The sequence below is a fragment of the Hesperophylax consimilis genome, chromosome 10 (assembly GCF_061612785.1).
Source record: "Hesperophylax consimilis isolate HC1 chromosome 10, BYU_Hcon_1.0, whole genome shotgun sequence".
NCBI lineage: Eukaryota > Metazoa > Arthropoda > Insecta > Trichoptera > Limnephilidae > Hesperophylax > Hesperophylax consimilis.
Genome location: NC_142845.1, coordinates 26,912,087 through 26,930,954, shown reverse-complemented (window position 1 = coordinate 26,930,954; position 18,868 = coordinate 26,912,087). Strand labels below are relative to the sequence as shown.

Sequence of the window (18,868 nt, the reverse complement as noted above, 5' to 3'; positions counted from 1 at the left end):
GTAACTTTTTTTTGGTTCTTTTAGTCCTTGAGGTTAAGCTTTCGGTAGATTTTAAATGACTGATTCTTATTGAGTGAGTTTATTCGACTACCCGGGGGTCGGCAGACCACGTCTCTTCACGTAGGAGTTTGCAGCTCTTCAGACATGAATAATTCCGCCTCAACTCAACGATCTTTATGAAATGGAGCCGCCGAACGAACTTTGACTCAAACAGCAATTCAGTGTTGCCAACTGAGCTCTATTAGAACTACTTTTTTTTTCCTCAGATATTATGCATTATATTATCTCTTTATTTTATACAGAACTCAGAACGTAAAATGATAAATTAAAAGTTATTTACTATTTAATGTAGCTATCCATTTAAACAAATTTGTTTGCATCTCTATATTTTTTATGAATTCTAAAACCGGTCAGCGTAAATAAAAATATATTTAATTCCAGACAGCCATCTAATTTCAATTCATCCAAATCCTTCCCAGGTATGTATAGAAGATATTTTTCTACAAATATATATTTCTCCATAGAAGAAATAAAAACAACCATCTGATTTTTAAAGTTTATTTCAATGGTTAAAATCATTTCTATTTCTGTAAATAAAATTTAAATACAACAAAATTGAACAAATATTACACTCAATATTAAACAAATATTACACTCAATATGAAACAAAGCTTCACACTTCAATTTAATTAGGTTTTAAACATCAGCCTGTCATGTTTTCATACTAATTCAAGTGAAATGTTTCGATAAAAGTTTCCCTGGTTCAATCATATTTTAACAGAATTACTACACATAAATCAATACATGCTTGTGATATATATTTGTGTCTTTCAGTAAGACACCGTGTACAGGCAAATTTTAAAGAGGACACATTTTAATGTATTTTGTGAAAAAAAAGTTTTTCACCAAAACACAAAACACCTGCCCGCAGTCCTCTCTCACCACGCAAATGCTCATAGATACCCAATTCCGTTCAAATTTAGTTTCCTGATGCAGCCACTCCACAAAGAAGCAAGGGTCTCGTTAAAACTATTTACCTGTACAAACTTTTATGAATGCGAAGATTTCACAGGTGTACGTATAAGTAAAATTTGATTTATATTATTTATAACCATCTCTCCACATTAACGACTTTCAAACTAACGAAAGTGTTTTACTAAGCACTAGTCATGTTACACATTTTGAAAATAAAATGAAAAAACATGACATGATTATGACAAATTAATTATTAATTAATGACAAATTACAATGAACATTTGCACTTAATTCGATTTTGTACAGTAATATATCCTGCGGAACAGAATAATCTCTTTGATTTTGTCCAAGGCTTGTTAAGGCTAGAAGAGTTTCAAATACATAATAATATTATAATAGTGATGTACATAAGAGTTATCTTGAAAAACCTGGTAATAAGTATTTTAACATGGGTTATATTCAAACAATTGACTAAAATATAAGGTTGGTCGTTTAGCAGAAATTCAAATGTAACACATCATCGTCATCAAATGGCCAATGAGCACCATTTTGGTTTTTTTTTGTATATTTGGAAGGTTTAAAACACCGATTGGAGGTCCACTCAGCTTTCTATCAAATTGTGATCAGCTAACAAGCATAACAACATGACTGTTGTGCCTTTCTGCTTATCAAAAGTTAAAATGGACCTAGAATTGGCATTTAATGGGGACCTTTTAAATTTAAAAAAAAAAAATGGTGATTGAACTTTGACGACAATGTTACATGTGAAAGTTGTATGAAACACACCAATTGAAGTCGACATTTAGTTTTCTATGACCAGCTCTTCAAGCTTAGTAATTTCATCGACAACTTGGTGTTTATTCTTGACTTTCTCCAATTGGTCCTTTTCGGGATTTTCTATTTCGCCGTTATTAAGTTTAATTTCAAGGACTTCAATCTCGCGAAGCTTTTTCTTGAGATTCTTTAATCTCTTGGCAGGATCAGCAGGCACGTGTGCTTGGAGAGTTTTCTTAACGCTATTTGAGGAGCTCACAGAAGCTCTGGCAAAGGATTCGGATATCTCGTCTGCAACTGTTGAAAACAATTAAAACAAATTAGAATGTATCCATCCTAAAACTAAATATTGAACCTGTCGCATGTGTGATTCATCGACAGCTATCCCCCTAGGCGGATGTCATGTACGTATGATCTATGATTTTCACTAAAATAAATACATTATCTCAAAACGTGCCACTGATGGGATGGGATGGGAATGGGTTGACACAGCAAGCATTGTAAAGGCTAAGAGATGTGTCTTATCATTGTATTAAAAAGTGATTATTTAACAACAGTTTGGCAAAAGAATAAGAATAACCAATAACAACGGTTTTAGTGTTAAAACCACTAAATCAATTATGGTAACTAATTAGCCATAACGCCGTTCACCACAGGGGCAAGCAGATTATGGCACCACACAACTCTGTCTTGACACACATTCCCTGCTTAATTCACTTTCATCCATTGTCTTAAAACTCGCATACAAAATTCTCACAAAAGAAGTTTTGTTTTCGGTTCCAAGAAAACTAAAATAAAAAAACAGCCTTATTTCGAGTCTGCTTTTAAGGTTTTCCCACTTATTTGTTCAAAATCATTCATTTAAAATTACATTTCACTGCATATAAAATAATTACCGCTCTTTTTTTTCTTCTTCTTCTCATCAGGTTTATGGACTAGTCCCGGGGTGTTGGAATTCTTTTGTGACTTTTCCTTAGCCTCCCTCTTGGCTTTAGCCTCGGCAATTATTTCTGGTGGCAGCCCGACGGGGCAATTGTTGTTGATCTTGGCAGATAACTGCCTGCCTTTACTTTCATAGAGGGGAACTTCCTCCTGAGGCACGTAGCCATCCCTCACCCTGCGAGGTTTCCTCCAGGTTCCATCTGGACGCTGAGAAGCAGGGATAAAAGAGCCCCCTTTAAAAAATAAATTGATAATTAATTGAAACAAAAGCAGTAGCTACTTTAAAGAGTCGTACAAATAGAAATTGCTTGAAAATAAGTATGCAGGTTTAAATGAAGAAGTTTATATTTCGAGAATATTGGTTAACAACTGAAATCTGAAGAATTTCTGGCATTTCTGGGATTATTTGATTCCATAGAGAGGGAGGCGAACATAGAACAATCCTATTGTGCGTTCCCATGACCACAAAGTAACCGTAATTATATTTTCAGCTTATAATCATATATTTTCATTTTATTAGCTAGTAATCCTCAGGACATAGGAAAAATTAAACTTAAGGATTAAAAAGGCTGAAATACGCATTGACTCTTTAAACATTTCGACGCTTGGTGCACTATATGCAGCATTTTTTTAAATTTACATATGTTCGCAAGACAACTGCTGTTACAGCCGCTCACAATCCAACCACTGTGGCATCCGCGTACAATGGGTTGGTGACGAAAAAGCCCAAATATACAATAATGACCAATATTCTTATGCATAATATATGCAAGTTCGAGAAATTATTTATATTGTATTATTCCAATGTCTAGACATCACTTATATATTTTTTAATTATCTTATTTAGTTCACACTGAAGGTTACTAATAGTATAACTATACCCTAATATTTATCTTGTGCTAAGAAATATAGATGCACAATAATGATTTATTTGTATAATTAATAACAATACAAGTATCAATAAACTAAATCGTTTTTTTTTTAAATAATAAAGGTTACTTAAATAACAATATATTTTTAAAGCTGTTAATAAACAAATAACGATGTGATTTTGTAATGCAAAAGATGGCATTAATTTTAAAAAACACAACATGGAAACTGCAAAAAAATAATATTTATTTACCATCGTTATTTGAAGACATTGTATTAGAGAAACAAATAAAGGTATTTCATATTATATCCAACTATAATTGAGTTAACATTTTAATGATAAGAAATGGCAAATCCTTGTAAATTATAAATATAAAGAATATTAGCCGACACTTGCGCTCCGCTGGCCGCTGCTAAATTTTGACAGACGTTTTACCAACCATGGAAAAATAAAAATATGTCGAAACTCGAAGCCAACCATAGACTTGTATTGTCTCTGGTTTCTGGTCTGCCCAAAATATTATTTTATGTTAGAAAATATTTTTATGACTAACGAAAAAATCATTTAATATCGATTCCAAATATACATCTCTAAAATTGCAATATGTTGTGCAATTAATGTTGTGAAATAGCAAACAGGGTAGGCAACGTTCGGCGTTCATTTTTCAGTAAAAAATAGTTTTTTATTGACTGTTGACAGCTGCGGACGGTAGATTTGCGCAAAGTTGTATTGACTTTTCATTTTCTGCTGTCAATTTTTCTGTATTTTTTGTCGGAACAATTATAAAATCTAGGAGGTTGTCGTCAACGTCTGCAACAATGTCGGAAGAAGTATTAGTTATCGAACCTAAGAAAACTATGTTGTACGCCCAGATTGTGGCAGACAGGCACGTGTCAAATGATGGTGAAATACCCCCTGAACTTCCACCGTTGGAACCAGAAGCTCTACCGGAGTTCTGCGATTCGGATGTTACCATAGCGATGTTGCTTCAGGCTCAGTTTGACCAGGAATACTCCGAGCAGATCAAAATCAATGAGATGAAGAGAAATGGTTTGTACAAATATGAGTTGTTTCCCGATCAGCTTCTTCACGAGCCCGAAGAAGAAACTGATCAACGTGAAGAGTTTGACCACTTCGAATCAAACGACAAAGAATATGCCAGTATGCCTGCTTGCGGATACAAGTTTCAAAATGGTAAAGTTGTCACTAAACATGACAAGACCATATCTGCGAGGAGGAATGCCAGCAAGGTCATGGAGTTCCCTCCGGAGTTCCAGACAGGTGACCCTGGATCTTTTGACATGCAACTTCCTAACAAAGTGTTCAACAGTTTGAAGGCGCACTCAAGGTCACAACAATCCAAGAGGAACAAAATGCTGGACAGGAAAGAGAGTCACGCTACTGCTGTGCTCGGGGTGGATGAGCCCACAAGACTGCTTCTTTACAAGTTTGTCAATAATGGCATGCTGGAGAAGGTCAATGGTGTCATCGCTACAGGGAAGGAATCAGTTGTTGTGCATGCAGATAGTGATCCCACTTACATCGCCATGGTTCTTCCCAAAGAGTGCGCTATTAAGATCTTCAAAACCACACTCAATGAGTTTAAAACCAGGGAAAAGTACATCAAGGACGATTACAGATTCAAACAACGATTCTCAAAGCTTAATCACAGGAAAGTGATACATATGTGGGCTGAAAAGGAGATGCATAACATGATGAGGATTCAAAAACTAGGCCTAAAGTGCCCCGAAGTCATCTGCCTGAAGAAACACATTCTTGTAATGTCCTTTATCGGTGAAAACCATAGGCCAGCCCCGCAGTTGAGGGAAGCTACATTGAGCCCTTCCGAGTGGAAGTCGGCATACAGGCAAGTTGTCCACTTCATGGACACTTTGTACAATACAGGACGGCTTGTCCACGCAGATCTCTCAGAGTACAACATTCTGTGGCACAATCAACACTGCTGGTTTATAGATGTGTCGCAATCTGTGGAGCCAGAGCATCCCAACGGCTTGCAGTTCATGCTGAGGGACTGCACCAACATTTCATCCTTCTTCCAAAAGAGAGGCGTTACCGAGGCTAAATCGCCCCAAGAACTTTTTGAAAGTATAACAGGAGTGGAAGGAGAGGAGCTGGATATACGAGAGCGTCTTCTTTGTAAAGGATCAGCGGGGCGTCAGGTCATTCAACTTGAGGACGAAAGTGAGGTGGGAAAGACCCCGCAATATCCCTTTGAATTTGCTTGGGACGAGAGTCAGCAACCAGAAAACAGTCCTCCAAAATCCCCGATCGACATTGAAAAAGATTCTAAACAAGATGAAAAGTCACTGCAGTTCTTGAAAGACCCTGAAACCAAACAAGAAAGAAAACCTTCAAGATCCTCTAAAGATTACGAAACTAATTATGACAAGAAGCCTTCACGTTCTGCCAAGGTCAATGAAAGGAATGTTCGTCATGCTGGCCTTAGGGACGAGTTTGAAGAGATGTGGCAAATGAGCAAGGCTGGACAAGAAGACGATTAACTTATGTTCCCGGGAACTTTAAATTCCTTTCGATATTCAATATTTTTTTGTTATAGGGTTTTAATTTACCACGATAACGTAGTATAAACAAAGATGGACACAACCATCTTCCTTGATATTCATTCTTTTGTATGTAAATACGGAGAGAAAAATTGTGATTTTACATTCATGAATTTGAGGAGTATTGTGAATAATAATTACTGTATTCATATTTTCAATTCTGTAGCGCTCGTTATAAATTTATTGACGTAATGAGACTTAAGACACTGCCATCTTACCTCACATTTATACCCGCTGTGCAGTTAGCTGATGTTCAACTGGCTGCGATAGTTTTTAGAGGCCCACTTCATGTATTGGATAACACTTAAAATAATAATAATTATTGTTTTATCATCAAAATTATCTTTCAAATCTTTATTATTATTTGTTGATTTTATTTAGTGAATTTCTACTCTTATTTTATTACTTGTCTTAAATATATTGGAATAAATCTATGTATGATGTTAAAATTCGTCTCATTCATAATTTTAATTGCCAAGTCACTAATGCCAACCACATATATTTTATCCACTGGAGTGACACAACGTTTGCACGAAAAATACCTCGAGAGCTGGAGATTACCAAACATTTGGTTTTTATTTTGTCATTTAAAGCTAATGAATTTACTTATATATGATCGTTTATCTTATGTTTGTAGGTTTATAAAAAAATAAAAATCGGTAAATTTATTAACCGCTTCTGTGCCAAGAGCGAGTTAACTCGCATCCTTGTCCGTGCCCAGCAGGCCAGCCATAAAAAAAGAGCGAGTTAACTCGCTCTTTTTTGAGCCTCTGTATCATACATATGTCCCGTTTTTTTTTAAAAATATGTTTATCTAAGTGAAGGGAAGCAAAAACGTCGAATATTGAATAAATTTGGTAAGTCATTTAAATATCCTTTCAAGGTGTAATGTTTTTAATTTTTAAAAATAAGATTTTAAAATGATTTATTTTGATTAAAAATTCACGGCCTGCTGTGCACAGCTACACTTCTACCTAATGGCATTTAAAAGGTTAATATGTGAAATTTGTGTTTCTTATCAGAAATCATTTCAAATTGCACTTATTACACAATATCGTAACGTGTTTTTACAGTTCGTAATAGAACACAAAACAAGGTTTAAAATGATATATATACACGGTGTCCGGAAACTCGTAGTACAAGCGGGAAACTGGAGAATCTACACCACATGGGGAACCCAAAAAAACAAAGTTTTTTGATTTGAGCATTTTCAAAAAAAAAAAAAAACCAAAAAAATATATTTTTCGGCTATTTTAGGGTTAAAGTTTTTTCTGGTGTTTAGGGTTGAATAACAGATGTTTTAACCCTGCAGAGCAGAAATATTTTATGATTACACCGGGTTAAATGAAGGGTGATTTCAAAATAATGCTTCAAATCCGAGTTTCTTCATTTGTTTTACTTTCAAATAGTTTTAATTAGTTGGGTACTTTGATCTTCAGTAATAATTTATAAGAATTTGATTAAAAAAAAATAAAAATAAAATCAACTTCAAACTCGATTTACTCGATAACGAAAGCTCAAATAAAAAAAAAATATACTACAAAATCGACTCCAAATGTGATGTAGATTCACCAGTTTCCCGCTTGTACTACGAGTTTCCGGACACCCTGTATATAAAATTAAACATTACTATTTTCACATAGAAAATTTTACAACTTCACTTGACATACCAATTTTCAAATCAGACTTAAAATTATCCTTGAATAATAAAAACGATATTTCTTTGTTATGAATCACTCTTAACACATTCACTGCGACGTATTTTCTAAAACATTCACTGGATGCTGCAAATTACACCAAATTTAAATAAAGTATAAAACTGATACAAATTCATCTTTTCCTAACTAACTAACGATGCTCATGAAGTTTTCTTATCATTTACCGTATTATGTAATCCGTACGCGCTAGGCGCGTTCTCAGCACCACGCGAAATTACGTAATACGCGCTAGGCGCGTTTTCAGCACCCAACGTGTTAACTGAAATATTTAAAAAACACACAGATTATGATTTTATACCTCTGATTTTAATGATAAAGTACATGCCACCCTGAAAACGGCAATTCTCCGACAGGTATAAACTTTACTTTCGCACCTTATTTTTAATTCCAGGACTTTGAATAACTTTAATAAGCAGAGATATCAATACGGAACCCATCGATAGGGAGGGTGTACGGAGGTAAAGTGCACAACTTCGGGAGGTGATTCTACATGATGGTAGAAGTAAAAAGATAATAACTTTTTTCGAAATACAGTTTTCAGGTAAAAAAATTGAATTTTTGCATGAAAAAAAACGATGGAATTTCGAAAAAGTTATATGTATTTTTTACTTCTACCATCTTAGAGAATCACCTCCCAAAGTTTGTGCACTTTAACCCCGGCACCCTGTATAACACATGACATAATTTGCCTAAAATAAACACCCACAGGTTTTAAGATGTGATATTCATGGAGGTTGCTAATTGGCCAAGATATGGCCAAATACAATCCAGTGAATATATGTTATGTGTGAGCTGACGTGTACCCGGTGTTGCTTGACTTTTCTATAAATATAATATGCATTTATTATATATATATAAACCTTCCGGAATAAATTCTCTAAATGATAGTGAAAACCCTATCAAACTCTGTTGCATAACAAATTATTAAAAGCAATAATTACTCGCCTGAAATATCCATACAAAATGAATATGAATATCTCCAGAGTAAAAATAAATGCCGCCGACGGGAATTGAGCCCGCACCTTCTGCGGTATGTCCGGTCAGGTGTTGTGGACCACAGAGCTACGTCGGCTTATTCCCAACCCGCCAAATAATTCAATTGTACTAATACTTCAATCAACAATTACTGCTTATTATATTTTTACACCTGTAAACAACCAACTTTATTTTTGTAGGAAAGGCTTTGTTAGTGCTGAATTTCCCACTAGATGGCGTGGAATAGTGAAATAGTTTAGAAGAACTAAGCGCACCAACAGGCAGATGCAGATACATAGTGACCCAGCGTTGCTGTGGAGTTATTCTTGGGAGATAGACATATATCATCACGGACTCCTCTGTAGGCAATATACAATTTCGTAGATACATATATACAATTCATTAGATATGTCGAAATTTTGATTTATCTCATAAGGTTTGGCCAGCGTTTTTTTTTTACAACTTAATTACCAAACATCAACTTTTCTCTACTTTCTATAAATATAAAATGCACGTTATACATATATATATAAACATTCCGAAAGAAATTCTTCAAATGACAGTGAAACCCCCATCAAAATCCGTCGCGTAGTTTAGAAGATCTAAGCGCACAAACAGACAGACGCGGATAGCTAGTTTGTTTTTTTATACTATATTCAAAAATTCAAAATACTTTAAAACTAGCTGCACCCCGCCACGCATTGCTGTGGCTCAGTCTGTGTGCAGATAGAGAAACATAGCGCGTGATGCTTTTACGTCCAACAGATGGCGCTGTTTTTAAAAAAGTTTCATCAGTTGCGGGTGACATATACATAATATAGGTATATAAAAACACGCATATTAGAATGCAACATTCTGTCGAAATTTCAAAGCAATAGTTGAAGAACTTTTGGAGATTTAAGTCTTTGAACAAACGAACATTTACATTTTTATTTATATAGATCAACTATCATAAAAACACTAAAGTTTTCACACTCCTGCAAAATTAAAATTTCACCATAACACAGTTTGTAGGAACACAGCGACAAAGTGTTGCACTTTCGCATTTTGCCTTTACCTTTTTTTTATTTTATAAATTTTAAAAATTTACATTTTTGGTGATTTTCTCAACTACCATACTAGGCTCATGCCCGTATTATGGTAGTTTACAACGTTAACTGTTTTAACGCAATCTATCACAACACACAGCACATATAAATGGCGCAATGTATGTATTTTAGTAAATGGATCACATATGCGACAGCAGCATAGATGAGGTTAAATAATGAAATAAAGCGCGTAAACTAAGCAATCATACATTCATATTTATTTTCTCACCCATTTTATAAGTCTATAATAATAACAACACCTTCATTTTGCATAACAGAAAAAATTAACATAGAATAATCAACTAATTTAAAATTACAGCTTTACTACCAACTACCAACTTTACTTTATTGTGGAATCCTTTAACAACAGATTATTATTAGGAGATTCACGCCTTTCCTACGGTGAACTTTGATACACTTTCCAAAAGGCCGATGTAAGCCGAGTGCTCGTAGCCAGTACTAAAGTCTGACAGTTTCTCTGCAAAGTCATTGCTGATACCCTTCTCCTCGAGCAGGTTCATCAGCAGGTCGTACAGATACTAGAAAGTAAATACATTCATTAGGATTTAGTAACGGATGCTTAATCAAAGTTAATAGTTAAGATTCTGGTCATTCTCTTATCATAAGGAGGTTCTATTTACTCCCTAAAACTTTAAATATTCCACAAGATTGAAGACAATAGCATCAAGTTAAGCTGGAAATGAAGATGGCTGTTGATTGAATCCCATTGAGAAGAGACTTTACTACAATGTTGGCGGTGGCACTTATGCAGAATGTTCAGGATGTACCCGATAAGCTTTAAGCAGTGATTCCTGAATTTATTTTTAGAAAAAACTAGATGTCTATTTGTTTGCGATGATTTTTTTTTCCATTTATTATTACAGTATTGGATAGTTAGGGTCGGGTCGGAAGGTTAAGTGCCCACAAGACAATCATTGTCAATATTTCGTCCAGGCTCTATTTTGCCCTTTTGATGACTTCATTATTTATTTCCTAGTTGGAAAGGTGTGTTTTGCTTTCTTTAGACTGTCTGGACGAGATATTGACAATAAGATTTATCATCTCGTGGACGCTTTACTGGGCTGAGTGACCTGTGGCAACATGTCAAAGAATTTTTTTTTTTTAATCAAAAAAGTTCTCAGGAGTCCAAAATGCCATCTACATTTTTACTCCAAATAACTCACGATCTCTGGTTAAAGTTTGTTGGGTATGCCCTGCTGATACATCCTGTATATGTATCCCCATCATGCATAAAGAATGAGGATGAGTTGTTTCACCGAGTTTAAACAATTCATCAAATTTCAAGTTGATTTTCAAAGTTCTGTGAAGGTTCTATTCAAGTTATGTTATTTTTCAGTTTTGTGAAACAATTGGCCAATAATGATATAATAACAAAACTTGAGTAGAACCTTCACAGAACTTGAAAATCAACATCGAAATTTGATGAATTGTTCAAATTCTTTGAAACAACCCTTCCTAATTCATTTTCAACGGTGAGGTTTGGAGCTCAGATATTTATGCAAGATCAAAATTGGTTTTTTATTTTACTGTGATTTGATAAAAGTAGGACTCTGATTCCCTAACCTGCTAGATGCGCGCAATTTCTATTTAAATGAAGTTACATTTAACAATATCCAGTGACTTGGGTATGACTTGTGAGACAACTTAATGTAAATAGGAAAAGCACGCGTCTAGCAGGTTAGTGCATTCCGGGCCTAAGCAAATTAATTACCCCATCAAGAACGTCTCCGGCAACGGCGTAAATCTTATCATTCCATTCTCCTTCGTACATGGTGATCTCATCAATTCCAAAGACATCATCTGAAATAGAAAAGATTTATTTATTATTGCGTATTATGCAAATGACCCCGAAATTTGCAGTAAAATTATTTAGCGAGTCGGTAATAAAATATCTCTCGATAATGGCAGATTAAGATAATAGTTAAACAACTTTTCATTCAGTGTTTTCTTAACAATATTTTTTCATTAATCTTAACCAAAGTAGACACATACTAAAATAAATTGAGTTAATGATACATATCTCTATTTTGAACAAAAAAAAATCTACTCTATTTGGAACTAAAAATAATCTACTCTATTTGGCAAGATGCAACCAAAAAAAGCACAAAACTAATGTCCAGAAATTACAAAACCTTCTGAAGAAGATTATATCTACATATTTATTGTATCTACATAGTAACTAAACATCACGTTTCTCCGCAGGGGTATGCAGAGAGGATGGACTACCAAACAACTCAGTCTTGGCACACACTCCTTGCCTCATTCACATTCATACATATTATTCTAACTCGACATGGCCTGACTCAAGTATCTGATTCACTTGATCGTGCCATGTCTTCCTCGGGCGTCCCCGACTTCTACTACCTTTCGCATTCGCGTCATATTCTCCTTACACTCCTTTCTTCGCTCATTCGCTCTACATGTCCAAACCATCTAAGGGTCCTTTTCTTAATCTTACTCATTACTGAAGAGTATACATCAGCCTTGCACTCTTTGTGGATCTCCACATTTCTCACACAATTATACAAGGTTTTACCACACATACGCCTCAGGGAACTCATTTCAACAGCATTCAGTCTACTTTCATCCATTCTCTGCCAGTTCCATGCCTTACTTCCATACATCAGGGTAGGGACCAGCACTCGATTGTGGACTGCTAACTTTGCTTCTTTGGACAACTGTTAGCGCCAACTGCGTTCAGTCCTCCATTAATGGAGTTACCTGCATTTACCCTTCTTTCAATATCTCTGTCAGCATTCTCATCTCTCGTAAACATACATCCTAAATATACAAACTCATCCACCTGCTCCAAGTATTCTTCATTCACAACTACATTGCACACTGTTTTCTAACTCTCTCTTTCAAACACTATTATTTTAGACTTACTTACATTCATCATTAACTCATTCTTCATACATACTTCGTTCATCCTAGACACAAGAAACTGTAGATTTTCCATACTGATAGCAATCAGCATGCAACAGGCAACATACTTCCAGATTACTCAAATTCACACCCAATCCCACCTCTTTCAATTCTTGCATACAATTATCCAAATATAGATTGAATAACCACCGTGACATTACGCAGCCTTGTTTAACACCTTTTGTGATATCAAACCACCGTTCACCCTAACACATGCAACGCTTCCCTCATACAGAGACGCAAATCCCTAAGTGAGATTCGTATTCACTCCATACTTGGACAACACCCTCCATAGCTTTTTCCTTTCGACTCGGTTATATGCTTTTTGTAGATCTAAAACAGCACAGAAAAGTTTCTGGTTTTTTGCCAGAAACTTCTCAGTGAGCATACGCAATGAGAAGATCTGGTCCATCAACTTTTAAGTTAAATTCCTAACAGTGACAGATTTGCGGTAATTTCTGTTTTTACAGGTTTTGATATAAACGCAACATAATGTAGTGGAAATATTCCTTTCTAGAATCCTACATTTTTCCCATCCCCATGCATATGTTGCCCAAAAATGGGGTAGGAACATCACAGACATCCAAATCGATAGATCAGCCCATCAGAGAAAGGGGAATAAACCAAATTGCGCAAAGTGGGAAGGCAGCGTGACCACCTCCCTTTCTGTGATTTCTCAATACATGAATCTGACAGTATATACAGCCAACGCGCATTGTAAATAATATCAATATTTAGTCCTTCAGAATAAAATTTGCTTATAAATTACTAGTCCTTTTGACAATGGCGCGCAAATAAATGCTTGGCTGTGTAACTAACTACAAACTACAACATTTTTAAATGTTGTAAGTATAGCGACACAAAATACAAAGTGAAAGTTTGGTGCAGTGAGTAAATTATGTATACAACAATTGCAAAAGAGAAAACTACTCTCACAAAATATTCAATTTTTTAAAAACCTTTTCCACGAGATCTGGGATTTAATTAGAATTCGTGCACCATAACAAAAAAGAGTGTCTTGTCCGTAAACAGAATTCATTATCGAAGACAAAAATACTTTAAATACATTGTGAGTTGCCTGCAGACTGCCAGAAACATATATTCTCAAATCACAAAAAGGTAGACGCCTATGACCACCCAACAGTCCCCCGCTCATGTTAGTTTGTTCCCCTCCTCACCCTTAATGGCCATCTGTTGTTTCTTTAATTTGTGATTGTACTGTATTTTTTACACGGTATTCAATGGAACGCATCCCCCGTGTAAAAACAGAATTACGTACAGTATTTCAATTTCCACTAGCATTTTCGGAGTCATCTCACAACATCTATTTGTTAGTAAATGCGTCTACGAATGCATGCAGTGGGATTAGTTCTTCATGTACATACTGTAACCATTACCATCTTGTCCTGGCTCCGAGTCTTGGAGGAAGCTGCAGGTGAAGCTAAGAGTAGACGTTCCGCGGACAATATCCACCTCAAACTGGGGTTTAGACCTCATCTCCGTGAACTCTTGCTTCTCGCTGTTTCCCTCATCCACGTCTGTGGGCTCAGAGTCAACTGTGTGGTTGACATTGAAAGAAATATTAATTCTGAAAAATTAAAATAAATTAAGTTTAGCATCTCGAGAATTTTCTATTATTAAAATGCCAATATAGTCATTTATGACTGGCGGTTTTAAAACCGTGATGAAATTCTTAAGTAACGAGTCAATTTGAAGTTATATCATCCTCTTCTTGCAATCCAAACTAACTTTACATCATTTTTGTTTTTTATATTATTGTAATGTATAGATTCTATGTCCGCAAACTGTAAAATTCACCCACCATAACACACGGTCATCCCTAGCATTGAGGGTGTAAATATTACAAAAAACCACATGTACTCTCTAAATCATGTATCAATAAAATAAAATAAATAAATAAAAAAAATTGTAAATTTAAAGAGTTAAATATTACTGATTTTCTGTTTGGTAATTCAATTAACTATTAATTACAATTAGTCTGAATTAGACTGGTTAGTGGCTGAGTGAACAAATGCGTCAGGTTTTGTGGTTTCAATTCCTCTGCTAGTTAAACCCCCCATCATTATCCAACCAAAATTTTCTGCTTATGAAGATGGCAGTAGGAGTTTTAAAATATTGTTAGATTATTTGTTACCCAAGAATGGTCTTTTTAAAAGTACCTACCTACCTGTAATACATATATATTTTAGGCGACAATTATTTTAATACTATATTTGAAAAATACGCTTGCGTAGACTTACTTTTGTAAGCCATTTTTAACCTGTTCACTTGATTTTAATGCAGCTGCCTACCACAGTACCTACCAGCCACTTCAGCCAGGCAACCGCTAACAAATAATTCAAAAGATTCTCCACAAGTCAGGAAACATAAGAAAGTCAATGTCACTCTTACATACTGAGAAATGAATTAATTTTCTCATGTACTGATCAGTAATGTCTAACTTCTTTCTCCTCGCTCCATCCAGCATTCAATTTAATTACTTTAACTATATTATAATCAGCGTGTACAGTTCTGTTGAATTAAGTGTTATACTAAGTAATAATAACTACTAATATGAAATGATTTAAATACACCAATCCATAAAATACCTCTTTCCTAAAATATTTATACTGTGATTGCAGAATGGATTTTACATGTCTGTACAGTGCTATAATGATGAACAACGGCTTTGTTTCGGACACACACTTACGGTAAAGATACATAATCCAACTATTATCAGGATTCACAAATGAATCAGTTAAAAGTGGAGCTACGCAAGTTACATTCGAAGGTTCGTCAAGTTATTACAGGTAATAACTAGTACTGAAAAGAATGCTTACATTTCATCTCCAGCTTTTTTTGAGAGTGAGACTTCAGCTCCATTAAGTTTAACACTGAATCCCTCAAATACGCTAGGAATGGTCTTGATTTTTTGGGCCTTTTTCTCTGCCAAGATTTCTTCAGTTAAGAATTCTACCAGTTCCCTTTCACCTATATTACAAAAAAAATATTAAAATTGTGACAAAAACAATGGTGACAATTATTCCCTCCCGGGCAAAACTTAAGTTTAGGATTAGGAAACTGATTAATATGGGCTCTCATGCATTATGTTGCCAACTCATAACTACTCAAATTAATTAAAAAAAATTACAGCAGATTACAGTAATTGTCAGATAATAGAGTGGCAGTTTACTGAGAGTACATATAAGGTCACGAACGCGCTGTGAAAAAAGTATCAGTCGTAGCCATCGATACACAATTATTCATATCATACAAGCCGTCACTAATTTTTCTGTGAAACCTAATAGTCAATAAGTGTACCTGGCTACAACATATATCTTCTTGACAGAGCTTTTTTATGCATATATACTAAAAGTAGAGATAAATATACAAGAGACCATCTTTAAGGAACAAGGAACTCAATAGTATTAACAAGTTAGCAGGTAGGTAGTAAGGAAATGGGGAATGGAATAAGGAAGGTGGTCTTACCGGGGAGAACCAGGATTTTGGATGATGAAACCTCACTATCTTCAGGAAAAATAAGGTATAAAATTTTAGAATGGATTGTCGTAAAAATATATATTCTTGCACGATTCTAATCAGAATTTCTCTACACATTTGTTGTATGAAATTTGGTGAAAAGTTGTATAATTTTGTCAATAAAAGAATATTATTTGAAAAGGGTAAAACAAATGAGATGAACATTTGGGCGGTTTAGGAAATTACATAACCTCACTTGTTGAATGGATAAATTTAAATATACCTTTGGTGTGAATGCGTTTGATTCCACAGCCGCAAGAGCACGCAGTGGAATTTTTGTGGAGCATCGACAGTGAAGCAAGATTTCCTCCCTTGGTTCCAGCGCACATGTGCCAGAAACTCCTAGTGAAATCACGTTTCACCGGGATAAGAGGCCGGTTTACCAAGGGATTAATAATGAAGTTCTTGATGGTTGGGACCTGACGGAAAGTAGTTCTCACGATTCCGTTCATTTTGAAAATTCTAATTTGTTCTGACTTTAATATGTACACAAAACCGTTTCAAATCTCTTAATATTTAGACAAATCCCAAAATCTCACGTTTTCCCGACTGTGCAAATTGAAATCACTTTCTTTATACCAGAGAAAAAAAATAATCCGTGTGTCTAGAAATGTGGAGATGTTCGATATTCATATTCCTGTCCCGATTACATGGAACCGGTTCCTTTGCGGTCGCTGGAACCGTCGATATTATGTCTCCGGGGAACAATTTCCTTGTGGGATATTTATAAAAAAATTGACACGCCCTTAGGTATTGACAGTGGCTAAAATTCACAGAACAACCTTACTTAAAACATGTGCTATCTTATTTCCTAGTAAATTTGGCAGCAGAGGAATGCGGTGGCTATCAATGACCATATGTATTTGAAAGGTGGGTGTGGGTACTACCGCCCCGGGAACCATTTATTGGATAACCAACACTCCTGCCATAGGTCACACCAAAAGGTAAGCTACGTTTGGTGACTTAGCAGGAGTGCCAGGGTTCATGGGTGAGGTTTGTCTAGATCTTGGCGGTGGAAGCGTTTGCCACCTACTGATTGGTGGGCCAGATTAGAAGAAATTGTTTGAGGGAGACCTTTTGACCTCTCCAGCTGGACACTCTACCCGTCGCCTTGCACCGCAGTGGGAGGGATGGATTCATATGTCCGTCACTCCTGGACAGATTGACTCTGAGATTCCTGCCCACCCCTGATACCTTTTCCTTCCCATAACTTTTTCTCCTTCTTTTCCCTAAAAAGAGTCTTTACACAGCATCCTCAAAGATGATATAGGGCCACAGGGAATTATTTTCTTCAGGGCGTACTGTGTGAAGCTTACGTAAAAAATGATGTAAAAAGTTAGTTTTTACGAATGGGGCGAAAACCCTAACAAAAATATGAAAGCTAGAATATTTACATTAATTTAAAGTCAACAGAAGTTCAACAAAGGCAAGAGATTGCCATAGTTTCTTATTAATGCAACGTCAGTGATCCGATCAAGACGTACAGTGAATTAATGTGAACGTGAAGACTGTTGACTTACAACAACAATAACTTACTTTGCCGAACAATAGAATCAAAAAGAGAAATGCCTTAAGAAATTTTAACTCCGTAACCATCGATAGTGATTCAAGACTTTTAATATAGTAAGGACTATTTTGTAGAATTGAAATGAGAGTCTGATTTTAAGAATTTATGACTTAAGTACCAAGTTAAGATTATCACAAACTTTAGAATGAACCTCTCAACTTTGTATCTTTGTTTTTATTAACTACATAATGTGTTTATTTTTTAATTCATAAATAAGATTTAGAACTCCCTTGAGTTATAAAAAAATGAAAAAGGGTATTAGAAAAATTGAAAAAAAGGACACACACTATTTTAAAAATTTTGAGGAACCGGTTCGATATTTTTCAATTTTTTCTAGTCACCCCTCCGTGTCTTTATTTTTGAGGAACCGGCTCAAAGAGTAACTGGAGTAAGCGGGTTTCACATCGGTCTCCGTTAACTGGAATTGCAATGACAACCAATTTCAGGTATCACCATCTCTACTTGTGTCTTTATCTATGCTTCGCCATGCTCAACTTCTCATGGCGATTCATACGGTGCGATTTTAGTTGAACGACTTTTATTGAACGACAAAAATTGAACAAGATTTAGTTCAGACGTTTCAGTTTAACTTGAACCAATATTGATAATCAAGATGGCGTCAACTGAAATTATTCTTGCTTGCATCTCTATAATTTCTGACATTTTTAGAAATGAACTTGAGAACATGTCGTCGAAAAAGCACAAAAACGTCATATTTGGGTTAGAAAATAGATTCTAAGAAGAATTGAATAAGGTGCATGTTATACTATTTTGGCAAAGATAGAATTACAATGTTAAAATATATTGAAGGGTATCGAAATCGTTAACGAAAATCGGATAAACAATTTGGTAAAGTTGCCGAATTCCGCTGCACGCATAATACGCATTTA

At 35.3% G+C, this 18,868-nt stretch overlaps 3 protein-coding genes across 3 annotated transcripts; 1 reads left to right on the top strand and 2 right to left on the bottom strand.

The window, feature by feature from the left end:
• Positions 1 to 573: 573 nt before the first annotated feature.
• Pym (partner of Y14 and mago) lies at positions 574 to 3,989 on the bottom strand. Its single transcript, XM_089636206.1, has 3 exons — positions 3,815 to 3,989; positions 2,646 to 2,924; positions 574 to 2,046 (listed from the first exon to the last, which is right to left on the bottom strand). The coding sequence occupies exons 1-3, from the start codon at positions 3,831 to 3,833 to the stop codon at positions 1,778 to 1,780; spliced, it is 567 nt and encodes a 188-aa protein (XP_089492332.1). The 5' UTR covers positions 3,834 to 3,989; the 3' UTR covers positions 574 to 1,777.
• A 218-nt stretch (positions 3,990 to 4,207) lies between these two features.
• LOC149420555 (serine/threonine-protein kinase RIO3) lies at positions 4,208 to 6,580 on the top strand. Its single transcript, XM_089636205.1, has one exon. The coding sequence runs from the start codon at positions 4,381 to 4,383 to the stop codon at positions 6,082 to 6,084; it is 1,704 nt and encodes a 567-aa protein (XP_089492331.1). The 5' UTR covers positions 4,208 to 4,380; the 3' UTR covers positions 6,085 to 6,580.
• Positions 6,581 to 10,121: 3,541 nt separating this feature from the next.
• On the bottom strand, positions 10,122 to 17,008 carry P32 (complement C1q binding protein P32). Its single transcript, XM_089636204.1, has 5 exons — positions 16,635 to 17,008; positions 15,712 to 15,862; positions 14,269 to 14,459; positions 11,658 to 11,746; positions 10,122 to 10,464 (listed from the first exon to the last, which is right to left on the bottom strand). The coding sequence occupies exons 1-5, from the start codon at positions 16,861 to 16,863 to the stop codon at positions 10,312 to 10,314; spliced, it is 813 nt and encodes a 270-aa protein (XP_089492330.1). The 5' UTR covers positions 16,864 to 17,008; the 3' UTR covers positions 10,122 to 10,311.
• Positions 17,009 to 18,868: the final 1,860 nt, after the last annotated feature.